The sequence below is a fragment of the Haliotis rubra genome, unplaced genomic scaffold (genome assembly GCF_003918875.1).
Source record: "Haliotis rubra isolate DU_JTF1 unplaced genomic scaffold, ASM391887v1 Scf378, whole genome shotgun sequence".
NCBI classification, from domain to species: Eukaryota; Metazoa; Mollusca; class Gastropoda; order Lepetellida; family Haliotidae; genus Haliotis; species Haliotis rubra.
Window position 1 is genome coordinate 318,145 of NW_025767055.1, and position 19,090 is coordinate 337,234.

Sequence of the window (19,090 nt, forward strand, 5' to 3'; positions counted from 1 at the left end):
AAATATGAGCAACGATTCACACCAGCCGTATCACACACGCCATCAACCATGTCATTGATTTTTCCTTGTTGTTTAACGCTGCAATGAGCAATATTCCAGCTATATGACCATGGTCTGTAAATAATCAAATCCAGTGATCAACAGCATGAGCATCGATCTCCGAAATTTGGACACAATGACACCATGTCATCAAGATCCACATGCACAAAACAACCTTAATGCTAAGATGAGCGTAACTCCGATACTTTAACTACGGTTTACGACACTCTTAGCACAAGTGGGCTCTGATCCATACAGTCACCCCTGCAAATATTCCTGGGGATTATTCTAACCTGGAATGTCCTGAATGTCTGCACATTCTTCCAAAACTGGACAGCATTTCATCCAGTTCAAATAAAAAACGAAAACCATACTAAATCATACAAACCTTGTTTCACCTGTTGACGTCGTGTAAGAACTTTTATAAAAGCCGACTAGCTTATTGACAAGCAAGGCCTCGAACTTGACTGTGACCTCCGCTTCCTCATCCACCTCCAGACTCCGTCCCAGCTTGATGTAGAACTGCTGGCCCTGCTTATACTCCAGATACTCGGTGGTGTGTATGGGCTCCCCATCCTTCAGAGATGTCACGTCAAAGTGGGTGACGTTCAACTCCTTGATATGAAACACTACAAAGTCTGCTGGAGAAGTAGCTCGAACTTTTATGATAATTCTGCCCTTGAAAGTAGACTGGGATATGTTTGGATGCATTAGAATGTCATAGGATTCAGGAATGATGCTTTTTGGAAGTCGGATATCTTTCCATGGAAACTCCTTCCCGTTTGTTGCGATGTATGTTTGTGCTTTAGGGGCAGGGGTTGTGACCGCCTCTGTGACAGTGTTGGTCGGTGTGCAGGGAAGAGTTTGTGGTCGAGCGAAGGAGGCAATGATGGCGATGAGGACCAGGAAGAGGCCCATGACGATGAGGATAGTGACAGCCCAGCTTCTACTACAAACCAGCTGGCGACAGCGTTGTGAACTAGATGGCTCATAAACCGCCTTCTTGTTGAGGATGGTGTCTCCTGGAAGAAGAATGTTGTATTATAGAAGATGCGTACATTAACAGCAATGAAGACTAGATTGCTCAGAAAGAGTTGGGTTTTTTTTCTTCAGGATAGTGTCTTGTGGAAGAAGAATGATGTATTATAGAAGATACATAGACTAACGCCAATGAAGAGTAGATGGCTCTAGACTAGAAAGAGTTTTCTTGCCGAGTATGGTGTCCCCTGGAAGAAGAATGACATATTATACAGGATACATAAATTAACAGCAATGAGGACTAGATGGCTCAGAAAGAGTTTTCCTCTTCAGGATGGTGTTCCCTGGAAGAAGAATGAAGTATTATAGAAGATATATAGTGAGTGAGTTGCCACTTTTTACGGGGACACCCACTTTTAGCAATGTTCCAGCAATATCATACTTGAGGGGACACCAGAAATCGGCTAAGCTCACATAGAAGATATATAGCAATGAGGACTAGAGTTTTCTTGCTGAGGATGGTGGTTCCCCAGAAGAAGGATGAAGTACTATAGACAAACAGATAAAACAGCAAAGATGGCTCCTCCTATTCCTCCCTGCTTGATGAGTATGACGTGACAGGAAGAAATTATCAACTGCTAAAGTGAACGTATGCGTGAATATCTGCAGACGCATCTGATGTCCAGACACATCTGATGTCCTGCCGAATCTTCTTAGACATATCTGATGTCCCTTACAATGTCATCAGACCTTAGAATGTCTAACAATTAAATATATATACACGTATGTACATATTCAGAATAAGACAAAACGAAATGATTCCATCAATTTATAAATGCTTACTATGTTGTCTAAACCTTCCAGTTAAGTGAACTAGCATTGGAACTTAATAACGATTTAGAGCAATTACAACAGCCACATTGCTGCAACAAGTAAGTGAATATTCTACATGTATTATGAGCATTTTCTGGGCATAACTGAAGATTGTAACTGTCAGGCTACACATTGTAAGATTGTAACTGTCAGGCTACACATTGTAAGATTGTTACTGTCAGGCTACACATTGTAAGATTGTAACTGTCAGGCTACACATTGTAAGATTGTAACTGTCAGGCTACACATTGTAAGATTGTAACTGTCAGGCTACACATTGTAAGATTGTAACTGTCAGGCTACACATTGTAAGACTGTAACTGTCAGGCTACACATTGTGAAATTGCATATGAGCTATATCTATTGTCATTGTCTGGGTAGTGCCAAGGCAAACTGATGTATGTGTGCCATCTGTTTGAGCTTGGACTAGCATGGTCAACACATCTACTGAGTCAGAGAAGAGAAGACAAATCCAGTATGACTGCCCTATCACTGCACTTTGTCTCCTACTTACACAAACAATCACTCGATTCCAAAACAGAATCTTCTACACAAACCATATGAAAGCCAACCTAACAATTTGAAGTGTACAACTCAGAGTTCAGATACCACGATACAGTATAAACATGGACTGCCTCATTGTGACCGATCCACATATTGTGTATTCACTACGATCTGACCATCCTTTGATTTATCCCATAATGCTGAGTGTCAGGCAGGGTAACAAGAGTGAGTGAGTGAGTTTAGTTGTACGCCTAACTCAGCAATATTCCAGCTAGATGGCGGCTGTCTGTAAATAATTGAGTCTGGACCAGACAATCCAGTGATCAACAGCATGAGCATCGATCTGCGCAATTGGGAACCGATGACATGTGTCAACCAAGCCAGCGAGCCTGACCACCCGATCCCGTTAGTCGCCTCTTACGACAAGCATGGGTTACTGAAGGTTCATTCTAACCCGGACCTTCACGGGTCAGGGTAACAAAAAGTATCGGAGATTTGTTGTTAGTTTAATGTCACACTCAACAATATTCCAGCTAAATGGCGGTGGTCTGTAAATAATTGAGCCTAGACCAGACAATCCAGTGATCAGCAGCATGAGCATGGATCTATGCAATTGGGATACGATGACATGTGTCAACCAAGGTACCGAGTCTGACCACCTGATACCATTAGCAGCCTCTTATGACAACCATGGGTTCCTGAAGACCAATTCTAACCCTGATCTTCACAGTTCGCTAAAGATCAATTCTAACCCTGATCTTCACAGTTCGCTGAAGACCGATTCTAACCCTGATCTTCACAGTTCGCTAAAGACCAATTCTATCCCTGATCTTCACAGTTCACTGAAGACCAATTCTATCCCTGATCTTCACAGTTCAATGAAGACCAATTCTATCCCTGATCTTCACAGTTCACTGAAGACCAATTCTATCCCTGATCTTCACAGTTCAATTAAGAACAATTCTATCCCTTATCTTCACAGTTCACTGAAGACCAATTCTATCCCTGATCTTCACAGTTCACTGAAGACCAATTATAACCCTGATCTTCACAGGTAATCTGGGAAGGAGCATTTGAGTGAGTTTGGTTTTGCTTATCTTTTAGCAATATTCCAGCAATATCACAGCAGGGGACACCAGAAATGGGCTTCACACATTGTACCCATGTGGGGAATCGAACCCATGTCTTTGGCGTGAAGTGTGAACACTTTAACCACTAGGCTACCCCACCGCCCCGATCTGGGAAGGAAATTTACCAAGAACATCCACTATCCTGAATAGTAAGGCTGTAACGATTCACTCGCATATTCGGTGAATCAAACCGTAGCCCTTCATGAATTCAATTCGTTATTCGTGGTCACCAGAACCGAATATTAACGAATATTTACAATTTTTTTAAGGGACCATGTTTTACTTGAACCCTTATGTCCTTTCCAAAGTGAGATATGCAAGAATGGAACATGTACTAGCATTGCAGTAGTGCAAGTCATGTTAGTTTGCCAAGACTGCACATGGTACTGTCGATTATAACTATTACATACCAAATTTGAGTGTCATGAGATCACTGGTTATTGCTGTGACAAATTAACAGTCAACATGTCCGTTCCATACTGTACATCAATCACTTAACTACAATATTGTATTCGTGAATAATTATTCGTATTCGTTATCCAATATTCATGATACGCATCATATTCGCCAAATAGTGTATTCATTGCAGCCCTACTGAATAGAGGTAATGTATGGCTTCAACCCTAACAAATTTGAAATTCTAAAAGCCCTTAGGAAATGTAGAACACCATTACAATTAAAAATACTAGACCTGGCTAGTGGGCGAGTGCTAATATGTGTACCATCTTTTAAAGACTTTTGGTAAGACGACGAGGGAATCTAACCTTTGTTCCCCGGACAGCCGTTCAATCTTCCAGATCAGGTGGCCACAAGATCAGTGAACCCAGGACGTGTCTCAAAGTTTGGAAATGTTACCTCAAGGAATCAACATACTTTTCAATCCAGACAATTTTCGCAGCACAGCGACCCCTGCCTTATCAAACAGTATGGCAGCAGGTGTTCCAATAACCTCTGTGTTTAGTACAGATCCTGTTTATCATCTACGTCACAATGCACAGCGACTAGTAACATCTAGTAACATCTGGTCAGCTGCGAACATCCCATGAACACAGGTAAAGCTTATCAACTGTTATTATGTTTCAAAACTAATTCATGCAGATGAACAAAATATTATTATGTGCTATTAGGGACTATTCATAATTTATGGCTAGGGGGGTGATGATGATTTAAAGGGGGGTCACCCATTTTGTTGTGGGGAGGTGGGGCATCCATTTTATACACATGTACTAGACTATGGGAGGTGGAGTCAGCAATTTTGTAATTTTGTACATTTAAATCTAAAAGAATTATGCTTAAAAATTATGGGAAGGAGGGAGGGGGGGTCACTGATTTTGTACATGACAAGCAGGGGGGTCACTTACTTTGTACATAAATTTAAGAGGGGTGATTCACATTGTACATGCTTCTTTATAAAAAAAATCACAGGAGTCAAACTGCCAAACACGGTCACTCATACAAGGACACTCCGAGCTCGACGTTGTTTAACTTCACCTGATTTGTGGCCTGAGCTCTATGCACAGCACCACACACCACCAGTAGAAGACCAATTCTAACCTGGATCTTCAAAGCATGAGTGAGTGACAGGGATGGAAATAACCCATTGCCCGACGTCCGAGTCCAGTGTTTTTTTCTGTCGGGCAAGCAAATTTGTATATCACACTGTACCGGTGTCCAGTTGACTTTCCAATGTTAATTATGTTGTTTATTTATAAAAACAACAAGAAAACGGACGGTCTAGTGGAAAAATTATCAGGGCAAGTGACATTACATGTGCCACTGTACCTGAGTACACTAGCAATTTTAAAGTTATTTCCACCCCTGAGTGAACAAGTTAGTCATGCAATATAAGTGGTAGTTTCTAATATTACTGCTGTATCGGGCCCTGCTATAAGCCCTTTCATGCCATGATATGGCATTGAGTGAGTGAGTTTAGTTTTACGCCGCATTTAGCAACATTCCACCAATATCACAGCGGGGGACACAAGAATGGGTTTCACACATTGTACCCATGCAGGGAATCGAGGGATGGAACTGAAGCTGACGTTTTGTAAATAAATTATTTTCCTCTTTTCTCTTTGTTATGTTTATACGAGCAATGAGACCTGATTCATAGAACCTATTAGTGGTGGTCCAATTGATTGAAATAATCGAAGATTGGTCGTAATGACTAAACGACCAAGTAATCGATCACATTTTGTCATAATCGAACACAAACAATTTTGGAACACTTGTTTGTATTGACAATATTTATCACAAGGTTGGTTTTGTTTGTTGCGTTTCATAAGCACTACAAGCTCGGTCCAAGTCATGATTAAAATTTATCTGGAAGACTCCTGGAAATTTATGTTCCTTACATATTAGTCATCCTTTAAAGACATGAAATTTGCCAAAACAACCGAAAGAACTAAATGTTTTTTTCTTTATTTTGTGTACATTAATAAACATAACCAGGACAATTTGATAAATAATGCTAACTAACTATTTTCGATGATTGATGTAATGAACCAATCATCAATTATAAGATTTTAACCAATTCCCAACACTAGAACCCATACACTTGAAGTTGGCTACCCGACCATCATCATACATATACACAACGCAAGGTACTGTACGATACGCTAGACACCTGCAGCTGTCACCGGGTAGAGAAGCCTATTACAATAGTAAACACACATATTGGATACCAGCACAAAACAAAATCTATGGTAAGCAGTATACAATAATCATTTTAATGTTTAGTGGACATGTTAATGCTGTAAAATATCAGAGTGAGTGAGTGAGTGAGTGAGTGAGTGAGTGAGTGAGTGAGTGAGTGAGTGAGTGAGTGAGTGAGTGAGTGAGTGAGTGGAGGAGGAGTGAGTGAGTGAGTGAGTGAGTGAGTGAGTGAGTTAAAGTTTAACGTCACCTTGGCAATATTTCAGCCGTATAGTGACAAGAAAGGTTTTCCATACACAATAAATACAAGTTGTTAAATAATCAGTCATCGAAGGACTGTAAAATAACTAGAGTACCACAGATAGTGTTTAAAACTAGCATGTAAATCTAAAACTATTTTATTTACGAAGACAATACAATATAAAAACAGGCTATAGATCGCCAACAACTGAAGGTAGATCACCATACCAGGGTCCATGGTGGATTTGCAGTGCCTTTGCTACCTGCATGGACCCTAGTTGGATTTTAACCATCCCTTCAGCTGCTGGTGATTGTAGGAAAATTTAGCCGAAATTAAAAATAACAAAAATACTATGGTTAAAAAATCTGGCAAGTTTAAATGTTACTTTGAAAGTGTTGGAACTTACGTACCCTCTCGGTGGGACAATAATTTTACGATACCTTAAACCCCTTTGAGGATACAGTCACTAAAACATCAGAATGATACAACTGTGATTAGTTAACTATGGCCTTGACCTAGCTATATAGACAACGCTATCTGGTTTATTCACTATCATGTTGCCATAGATAATTAACTATGAAATCGTTATATTGTACCCCATTTGAAATCGGCAAACAAATATAATTAACCATTATACACAATATATTACCATCATTACTGCCGTCATTGGCCAACTATGAACGTGTTATGGACAATATGGTACAGCTTAGTGTTGGGAATTGGTTGAAATCTCACAATTGATGATTGGTTTATTACAACGAGCAATCATCGAAAAAAATGAATTAGCATCATTTTTCAGATTTTCCTATCGTGGTTGTTATTGCAGACAAGTATAAAGAAAAAACTTGTGGCTCTCTGTTGTGTTTTTTTTTTGTTTTATTTAGAAACAGCACAAATAGCATTTGCAAATTTCACATCCAATGTAACATGAAGCAACTTGCTACTTTAAAGTGATGACTATTAGATCATGAAGTTACTGTTATATCATGAGCTTCAGAACATAAAGTTCTCACTGTCTTCAAGAAATATTCAGTCATCACTTTTCAGCAAGTGAAGTGAGTTTTCTAAGAATTGAACACTTTTTCAGGCCCTGACAACTTCTAAGATAGGTTTTTATCAAGTATTTCAAACACTTAAACAGTAGTTCCAAAATCATTTGTGTTTGATTATGAGAAAATGTGATCGATTACTTGGTCGTTTGGTCACTGCGACCAACCTTCAATTATTTCAGTTAATCGGAACACCACTAGGCCAGACCAATTTTATTTCTTGTTTTACGGATCTGCCTGTCTTATTTTTTCAAGAATAAGAAAAAATATATAAATCATTTTCCTCGCTCAAAAAAATAAAACCCATGTTTTTATTGGCCAATAATGTAAACTTACAAGAATTTTCTTTTTTCGATTGCCCAAAAGTAAAATACTTTGAGTATTTAGAAGGAATATAACTTTGACTGGTGATTTTATTATTTTATTTTTTTTCCCTCCTGCCTTTAGGTTTTCTGAGGACAAAACTCTGTAAAACAAGAAATAAAATTGGTCTGGCCCTATATAATTTTATTTTTTCTACAACCCACGCTACCGCTATGATTAGTTTCACCTGAACCAGTTATTGACAATATACTACAGATGTGATTTTAGACAACATCACACAGCTGTGATTATTCAACTACCAACATACTACGGATGCGACCGGATAGACAAACGCTTAGTTTCTGAATATATATATAATTTTGATTCTAACAAATAAACCCATTGAAATTGAAAAGGAAACCAAGGGAAACCAGACCTAGACTTGCTTCATTAAGGATTTTAGCAATGCAGGGAGGGCTAGGCAGTAGGGGAAATAATGTGGATCAGGGACTGTGAGACAGACTAGGAGGGCTAGGCTGTAGGGGAAATAATGTGGTTCAGGGACTGTGAGACAGATTAGGAGGGCTATGACATACTACAGTAGTCTACTTGATTACAGGATCAATAAACATGAGAGCAGTAAGTGACATCCACACTCTTTATCTTCATCATAGTTCACATGCCAGAGACATATCCAACATAGCAATGGCTCCCCGGTTATAAACCAACATGACCTTGTCACTAGGGCCGCAAAGATTCACCCAGACCTCGATTCGATTTTCGATATTGGGCCCTCGATTCGATTCGATTCGTCATACAAGTAAAAACATCAGATTTCATATAATATGACTGTCAGGGCCGGCTTTTTAGTGTGAAATCCATCTTCAACTTGGCAATGTCTACTAACAAAAATACATATTGGATAATGATCCTGGCGTTAACCAATCACATTTTGCCTTATTTCAGCACTTGAAACTGCTCGAGTTGAAGTCAAATTTCCATCTGCCTGTGTGGAAATAATTTAAATTGGTATTCAAATATCGAATCGAAATAGTGATAACGGTTATCAAAAATCGAAACTAAGGTGTCAGATTCAATTTTCGATGAATCGAACTGAATGGTTGCAGACCTACTTGTCACTGATAGAACAGAACACAATTAGCTGTGGGGTTGAATCTACAAGATTAATTTAGTCAGTCATCATATTTAATGATCAAATTCAATATCAAGAAGTCCAGACTTTCTGTAAAATGAGCAGTACTAATTTCTACTCTACAGATGCATGGCATTACAGATATAAGGTATTTATTCATATACACAGCCAATATCCAGCTCAGCTCAGCTGCTCAAAGAGTGAGTGAATTAGTTTAGTTTTACGCTGCTTTTAGCAATATTCCAGCAATATCTCGTTGGGGACACCAGAAATGGGCTTCACACATTGTACCTATATGAGGAATTGCACCCGGGTTTTCGGGGTGAGGAGCGAACGCTTTAACCATTAGGCTACCCCACCGCCCAGCTGCTCAAAGATACATACAGATAACTGTATACAGTATACCCTGGTTTTAATGTCACCGTTTGTCCAGGAGAAAATATGACATTATATCCAGGTTGGCATTATAACCAGGTAGGATGGATAGAGGACCTCAGGCTTCAAAGAAAACAAGTCATTACTTTGTTGATTATTCTCTGTTTCCAACAATTAGCAATAGTAACAGGTGTTACTTGCTCCCATGCTTTCTTCACACAGCATACAGTCACTTAACAGGATGGTACAGCATTGGCTATACTTTATAACCAGGGTATTATATAGGCAGGAAATCCATTCTGGCAAAAACATGGCATTATGTCCAGGGTGGCATCATAACCAGGGTGCAGTGAGTGAGTGAGTGAGTATGGTTTTACACCACTTTTAGCAATATTCCAACAATATCACAGGGGACACCAGAAATGGGCTTCACACATTGTACCCATGTGGGGAATGGAACATGGGTCTTCGGCCTGATGAACGAACGTTTTAACCACTAGGCTACCCCACCGCCCCCATGGATGCACTGTATAAGGATACCGAACGAAGATCGGGGAAAAGGAATGTTATAAAAACATGCTGGTGTAGTGGACAATATTACTGACATATGCCACATTTATCTATAACAATATTTTATACAATACTTTCTACAATACTTTCTACAATATTTTATACAATACTTTATTCAATATTTTACACAATACTTTATACAATATTTTATACAATACTTTATACAATATTTATACAATACTTTAGACAATACTTTATACAATATTTTATACAATACTTTATACAATACTTTATACAATATTTTATACAATACTTTATACAATACTTTATACAATATTTATACAATATTTATACAATACTTTATACAATATTTTATACAATACTTTATACAATACATTATACAATATTTTATACAATACTTTATACAATATTTATACAATACTTTAGACAATACTTTATACAATATTTTATACAATACTTTATACAATACTTTATACAATATTTTATACAATACTTTATACAATATTTTATACAATACTTTATACAATATTTTATACAATACTTTATACAATACTTTATACAATATTTTATACAATACTTTATACAATACTTTATACAATACTTTATACAATACTTTATACAATATTTATACAATATTTATACAATACTTTATACAATATTTTATACAATACTTTATACAATACATTATACAATATTTTATACAATACTTTATAAAATATTTATACAATACTTTAGACAATACTTTATACAATACTTTATACAATACTTTATACAATACTTTATACAATATTTTATACAATACTTTATACAATATTTTATACAATACTTTATACAATATTTTATACAATACTTTATACAATACTTTATACAATATTTTATACAATACTTTATACAATACTTTATACAATATTTTATACAATACTTTATACAATACTTTATACAATACTTTATACAATATTTTATACAATATTTTATACAATACTTTATACAATACATTATACAATATTTTATACAATACTTTATAAAATATTTATACAATACTTTAGACAATACTTTATACAATACTTTATACAATACTTTATACAATATTTTATACAATACTTTATACAATATTTTATACAATACTTTATACAATATTTTATACAATACTTTATACAATACTTTATACAATATTTTATACAATACTTTATACAATACTTTATACAATATTTTATACAATACTTTATACAATACTTTATACAATATTTTATACAATACTTTATACAATACTTTATACAATACTTTATACAATATTTTATACAATACTTTATACAATATTTTATACAATACTTTATACAATATTTTATACAATACTTTATACAATACTTTATACAATATTTTATACAATACTTTATACAATACTTTATGAATCTGCTAACATGACAACAGAAACAAGCAATGCGTATATATGTGTCTGAGATGAATTACCTTTTCCGTTCAGACATGCAGTTATATGGTAATGTTGACAGTGATAGGAGAACTCGCTGAGTGGGAAGGAGATAACATATCAACACATGGCAGTGTGTTGTCCTGGTAGGATGGCCGGACTGGACATATGTCTCTGAGAGGTGGCACTCTGGGACATTATAGACAAGGTGATAAGGTGATGTCAAACAGAAACAGACAAACCTTCATCAATTAGACTTCTCTCCTCCATGTCTACTGTTGAAGGAGCCCCTCGCTTTCGACGATGCGTCAACGATTGCATTGGTAACAGCTGTCCCGTCAAACTCACAACTTTATACTGAGGAAGGAAATAGGTCGCTCGCGTTATAATGAGGAACTGACAGGTGAGGGTTTGTATATTAAGTTCATCTGCCTACTGTAATGGTGTGCATGTTTTATAGTGAGGTGGGACCTGTCAATATTGACACACATATACCACTTGATTGCAGGTAAGTGTAAACACAGCTAGGCCCTCCTGAAGATGTGTAATGATCTTCGGCCATGTGTGTTCGAAGGTGATGAACATCACGGAACATCTGGATGTAAGATTTAAAGGTACGCATTTGAATTGTTTTACCAGCATTCTATAAGTTGGAAAGTTAATAACGAATTACAAAATCATGGACAAGAAGAACATATTAAACAAAAAGTTGCTATCCATTATAGTCTGTTTGCAGTGAAAACGTACCGATGAATTTCACTTTAAACAAAAAAGTAAATCAAATAAAGTGAAATTAAGATTGCAAATCCTCATAATTTTACCTTGCCAATTGAACATTTAAATCTCAAATTTTATTCAAATAAGGATAAAATTTGTTTAACAAACGATCATAGATTCAAATCGCTATTACTGGTTTGTATTACAAGGGGGTAAACGCAGTAGTTGGAATAGTGAAACAAATGCACGTCTAGGGTAATGCGTGAGAAGGCGTTAACTTATAACAAATCTTGTCGTTTTCGGTGTTTCATTTGATGTGCATACCCCCTTGTAATACAAACCAATAATAGCCATGATCTTGGTGACATTTCGCTGGAGTATTACATGGAGGCTGGATTTAATTTCTTCTAAATATTGAAATTTAGGTATAGGGAACCTGTTTTCCACGTACATGTAAATAGAAAATTAGAAATGTGGACTTACTGTTGCCTGTTGAGTTCAGAGAATCAGACTAAATTTAGACATGTATATGAAAATATTCATCATATTCCAGGATAATAAATCATTTTTAATTCACTCTTAAAAAAATAAATGATGAATTCCAATTGGATGATAAACTACCTCGCTTGTCAAACCTAAATTATTTGCGGACAGGTAAGGTTTGCTCAGGGCTGGTAACTTTTACATCTAACCAGCCCTGTGGTCTGGCTGAAATTTCTATGAGTTTCATACCCTGGTGTTGTCACATAAAAATAATGACACCATCAGCACAATAAAGAAAAATCTTAATTTATTTATGTCTCTGTGTTATCCATATTTACAGACCTGTCACTTTAAGTAATGAATATAATCAACCCATAGGACAATCTCTTGCAGGAAGACTGTCTCGGTAGTTCAATTTCTTTAAGGGGATAATCCACCGAGATGCCCCCCTACCCCCTTAGGCTGAACCAAAAAGAATACTATATCCCTTGCCACAGGCTGATGAGTGGCATTCTGTTAAACAGACTAGGATGAAAAGGTTACCTAAGGGACCATTCATAATTTATGGCTTGGGGGTGGTGGTGGTGGTGGGGGTGATGATGATGATTTTAAGGGGGGGTCACCCATTTTGGTCTGGAGAGCTAGGGTGGTCATCAATTTTGTAAAAACGTACTGGGGGGTCAGCAATTTTGTACAATATGTTTAAAATTATGCTTAGAAATTATGGGAAGGTGGTTGTGGTGGTGGGTAATTGATTTTTGCACATGACATGCGGGGGGTGTCACTTATTTTGTACATAAATTTTAGGGGGGTTCATTCACATTGTACATGCTTCTCCATAAAAATCAGCATCATCCCCTAGCCATAAATTATGAACGGTCCCTAATCAACCTAAAAATGCCCATCCTTAAAACTGATTTATCTCTGGTACATGATGATCACGTCACTTTTCCCAATGGTTTAACAGGAAGATTTGAACAAGGGGGTAGTTCTATGGATAAACAACTGTCACAGTCAAATGGCATCGATAATCTCTCTACGACTGAAGCTTGTTCACTGTACATTTTACAAATCGCTTTGAGCATGCATGTAGAATGGATGGACTATAGTGCTATATATAAATACCTATACTGTAAATCATGAAATTAATGCGAGCATTTCATTAATGCGAAAAATGCGTCTGTAGTCTTCTCGCATTATTATAATGACGCACTTCAGTCTGACCATGTCTACTTAATAAAAGACAGAAACGTAAATCTGTTGACACTACACATTACACCGATACAGGTCACTTCCTCATTACAGGTATCTCAAACCACATGTAATTATCACTGGTTACAATCCCTGGTCATTGTTTAAAGTCACTCAAGCACATCAGCCAGACCGGACATTCTCCAGCCACTTGTTTGTTGTACGTTGGTACATGACTTGTGTCTTTCAAGTCGGATTACGTTTATACATGTTGTCATAAAAACAAGTAGTATCACGTGATCAAACATGGCAGCATAATCAAAACATCGTCAGCTCATTTCCATTCATTGCTTAACAAGCTCAATTCATTTTATCATCAACACAGATTCCTGAGCTCGCATTAATTTCGTGACGCATTTTAGACTAGACCCTCGCACTCGCATTAAATTCGTGACGCATTAATTTCATGATTTACAGTATATAATACTGAAAACCTAAATGTAATGCTGAGTCCTGAATACTGAAGTGATGAAGGACATATTGAGGTTTATCACCATGTAAGCAGCTACAGCAACCATCATAGCTGGTTATCATTGACACATCATCTACAGCAGGTGTTTCTTGCTATAATGGCCGACACAGCTTGTGTAGAGGAAAAATGCATTATCCATGATATATCCATCAATAGATTAGAATCCCAAATGAAGCCACTGCATGCATATCAAGTCTCTAAATGTCAAACTAGGAAGATATTAATTTTGTAAACCACACATATTTAGGGCTTTATACTGGAGACAAATCTACCATATTGAAATCTGATGTTGAAGTACACTCACAGTTCATATTTTAGATAGTTGGGGTTAGAATTGGACTTCAGTTTGAACCCATGCTTGTCATAAGAGGTGACTAATGGGATCGGGTGGTCAGGCTCGCTGACTTGGTTGACACAAGTCATCGTATCCCAGTTGCGTATATCGATGCTCATGCTGTTGATCACTGGATTGTCTGGTCCAGACTCGATTATTTACAGACCACTGGAATATTACTGAGTGTGGCGTTAAACAACAAAACCAAACAACCAACCCTTACACACTTAAGGAGCCCCACTACCATGTAGTTGGCGCCTCAAAGGGTACTGAAACTGAGGCTTCAACTGGGGTGGGGCACCCAATCTGGAACTCATAAGGGCACTACAGATTGATGGCATAATAAGGCGGGGCGCTTCACATGGTACTCACAAGAATTAAACAAATAGCATGGGGGCTTCCACGGGCGCTTCCAAAACTTCCGTTAAAAAAATGAAAAAGTGGGGGGACGCTCCAAATGGTACCCTATAGACTCAACAGTTGTCTTGGGTACTTAGAGGGGCGCTTCTTAAACTTATATGGCGCTCCAAGTAGTACCACAATGGGTACTTCATAGGGGCGCTTCTTATGGAGCATAATTTACATATTTGGAACAATGCAAGTTTCTATTGCGAAAAGGGCGCTTGCATTGAGACCCCACTTTGAACTAGGGAGCTTGCATTGAGACCCCACTTTGAACTAGGGCGCTTCCATTGAGACCCCACTTTGAACTAGGGTGCTTCAAATGAGACCCCACTTTGAACTAGGGCGCTTCAAATGAGACCCCACTTTGAACTAGGGCACTTCAAATGAGACCCCACTTTGAACTAGGGTGCTTCAAATGAGATCCCACTTTGAACTAGGGCGCTTCAAATGAGACCCCACTTTGAACTAGGGCGCTTCCATTGAGACCCCACTTTGAACTAGGGTGCTTCAAATGAGACCCCACTTTGAACTAGGGTGCTTCAAATGAGACCCCACTTTGAACTAGGGCACTTCAAATGAGACCCCACTTTGAACTAGGGTGCCTCAAATGAGACCCCACTTTGAACTAGGGTGCTTCAAATGAGACCCCACTTTGAACTAGGGCGCTTCCATTGAGACCCCACTTTGAACTAGGGTGCTTCAAATGAGACCCCACTTTGAACTAGGGCACTTCAAATGAGACCCCACTTTGAACTAGGGCACTTCAAATGAGACCCCACTTTGAACTAGGGTGCTTCAAATGAGACCCCACTTTGAACTAGGGTGCTTCAAATGAGACCCCACTTTGAACTAGGGCGCTTCAAATGAGACCCCACTTTGAACTAGGGCACTTTAAATGAGACCCCATGCTGAGAGCAGGGCGCTTCCATTGAGACCTTAATGGTGCTTTACAAGGGGACTAAAAATGAGACTTCAAACGGCACTCCAAATGATACTTCCAAGCGGTAAGGGAAACCAACATACTGAAAATGAAGAAGTCCTAAAGAGGCAATCCTTTTCATTATTTTTTTTTCAAACCTGTCTGATTATGGCCTTTTTTTTTACCTAAAACATGGAGCCAAAAGCTTTTGAATGACAGACTTTCAAATCCCTACATACAAAATCCTAACTTAGGGAGCTAAAGGATGTGGCCATATGTATAAATCACAAAAGGTTTCCAAAAAATTGAAAAAGTCAATACAACTCTTTCATGGCAAAGTGTTATCTGTTTGGAAGCCATTTGCCACAAAGTTTCAGTTATCGATTTCAGGCAAGTTGTAAGGGATAATAAGTGTTTTATTGCATCAATAGGAAGCTAAAGTGAGTGCATATGCCCTGAATATATAAAATAAAGGCCAAAATATTGTCAAAAATGTGTGGTATTGTGCCTTTAATTAAATACCACAACTTAATTTCTGGGACCAGATATAAAAAGCGTTTTCTTGTTTGTGAATGTGTTACCCCATTTGCTTTATAGTTTGGACGGATCTGTCATGTGATTCCAGGCATGAGCATGAGCTGGGTTTTCTATGCGTTTGCAAGAATGTGTGTGTGCATCCGAGTGCCGCACAAATGTAGAGAACCGCGACAATTGCAGTGAACGAAATAAAAATCCACGTCCTGCATCCTGTGGGACCTTACTATTAGTCATTCTAAGATGCCTGAGAGTGTTAGAACAATTGAAAAAATAAGAACTGCAGTATGAGACAATAAAGGTATAGTTTTTGATGGCGTAACTCGAATTGAATGCCGTTATCCGTCCTTTCTGCGCCATTCTAGTGTGCCCCTTGTAATCGAATTATTTTTACATAGCAATCACAATGTAAGTGACGCCACGATGTATGTCAGTTGTCATAGCCTGCATTGCAAACCTCCTACAGTAAACTACTCGATTCGCAACCCGTTTCTTGGTTTGCAGTTGCTTCACGCAGTTAACATCACTGGTGGAAACATTACGTTTATGTTTTACGACATTACTTAAAAATCTGTCAATTCGACTCACAAGTTTTCAGCGACACGTAGCGTTTACAATGTTTACATTCCCACAATGCAATCGTGGAATGTCGCTTGACTACTCAGCTTCATCTGGCTGTACTGATCTAAACTTACGTTGGTAGTAGAAATGCGACGTTCATATTGCCCCATATGGTTTACGTTAATGACAGATGTAATTAAAATAATTCAGAGAAGATATTTAATCCGAACGTAAACCGTCATTAAACTGTTATCATTTGTTTTTTTCTGGTAACGTTCGTCTTAACGTAGGGGGGCAGACACATCAATAGAACAGCGCACCAGTTAGCCCTGTGCGAGGATTCTTAATTTAGGTCATCGTATTGTGGACAGGCTAGATTTTCTACATCTTTCCTACACTGATATATTATTGAATATTTTAGACTTGTCTGTGTTATATTTTGCTAGTTCAAAGGGGATTCTTAAACCTTTTGTCACGGCAATTTATTAACCGTAACAAAATATTTTATGCAGTTACTTGTATCATTTTATCCACTATTCCATATGATAAAAATAAATAAATGATTCAATCCAGGCTCAAAAGAAATTATCAAAACGTACAGTGTTTTGTTGCTTCACAGGAAACTTGTATTGCCTGCAAGGACCCTTAAACTGATAATTGGGGGTCCCCAGGACACCCATGTTTGCGAGTCGAAGTAAAACCCTGGCATAAGTCTACATATCCTGTTGTACCACTCGTCAGTCGGATGAGGATTGAGCAACTTGTGCTCTTCAACAGGATGTGGCACAGAGCATAATGTATCATGAATGGAATGACGAAAGCATCTGAACTTCTTAAATTACATTTGTGACATCCTATTGTTTGTTTGAGTATGTCAGGAACTTTCCATTTCACAATTTGTCAAGTAATTAAGACACTGTTTATGTAAACTTATTCTCACAACCCAGAATTCTGCACGTTGATTGTCAATAAAGTGGCAAGGCTCCACTATTACTAATAGTTGTCATTAATCAACTTCAATTGTACTTCGGGTCACGGGGCCTCAACTGTTAAATTAAAAACCTGTCTGTCTGTTTGTCTGTCTGTCTGTCAAGGCTCCACTGATGCATTCTGTTTTATTTATGGGTACTAGCTAAAACAGCACAAAGTCACTGAGTAGAAATATAATTGATTTGTGAAAATGGCTACTCAACGGTAAAAGCAGCACAATATATATTTCAAATTGGTTTTTGAAAACAAGCTATGAATATTCAAATAGGTAAAAAATAATTGTGAAATTTAATCTCCTAAAACATTTTTACATTTGATGTTACCCTCTACTGCAATATCTTGACAACTTGACAACAGTAGCAAAACTTACTGATGAAGACATCGCATACATTGAAGCTTTAATCACCCAGCAGACATTCTCAGTACATGACAGAACTGTACTGGCTGTGAAACAGTTATCACCATATTTTAGCGGTATTTACAAAATTACTCCGCCGTTCGTTAAATTAATGAAACAGAATTAATTATGATACTTAATTAGCTATTCACCGAATAGTGTTGTTACAATTGTCAATGCCTGGTATGTGGTTAACAGGGGAATTAGCTCATGTTTAAGATGAAGTGTACGTACAATACGTTGACAAGACGAAGGAACACGTTGAGTTCAAACTTCTCTAGTTACATGACAAACAAATACACAAGACATGAAAGAGGTGAGCGGAGTACCTGCTCAACCCCAGGGCGTTTCCTACGAGCAGCATTATCCCGCTCGTGGACGTCCCTACACAGAGAGTCGGAATACCAGACTCGTGCATCTTCACCATATAGATGTGAACATACTAAAGTATATATACAGTTGTTGACAACAATGGGACAGGCGATGACTCAACAATTTGACAGATAGAAAAACAATAGCACTTCCTTGACTAGTTGACGTGATGGCAGACACGGCCAAGGGGGATGACCAATAAAGGTTATAAATGTCATATACAGTAATTAATTGCCTGACAAGTCAATGTACAATGCGGAAGTGATAAGGATTGCATAGAATACAGATTAGCATCATATAAATAATTACAATAAAGTCTCACATGTCTTGAGTACCGGTACATAGTTTTTAGTTTTTAAATATTTGGACGATGGCTGTCCTGAATTAGTCGCTATGAC

General features: G+C 37.6%; 1 protein-coding gene across 1 annotated transcript in view; it reads right to left on the bottom strand.

The window, feature by feature from the left end:
- The window catches only part of LOC124286184 (endoplasmic reticulum aminopeptidase 1-like), a 49,940-nt gene extending 38,345 nt beyond the window's left edge, over positions 1-11,595 (bottom strand). Inside the window, 2 exon segments of the mRNA XM_046722530.1 lie at positions 428-1,061; positions 11,500-11,595. Coding sequence (XP_046578486.1) covers positions 428-1,061; positions 11,500-11,578 — 713 coding nt within the window. The 5' untranslated portion in view covers positions 11,579-11,595.
- Between the last annotated feature and the right edge of the window lie 7,495 nt (positions 11,596-19,090).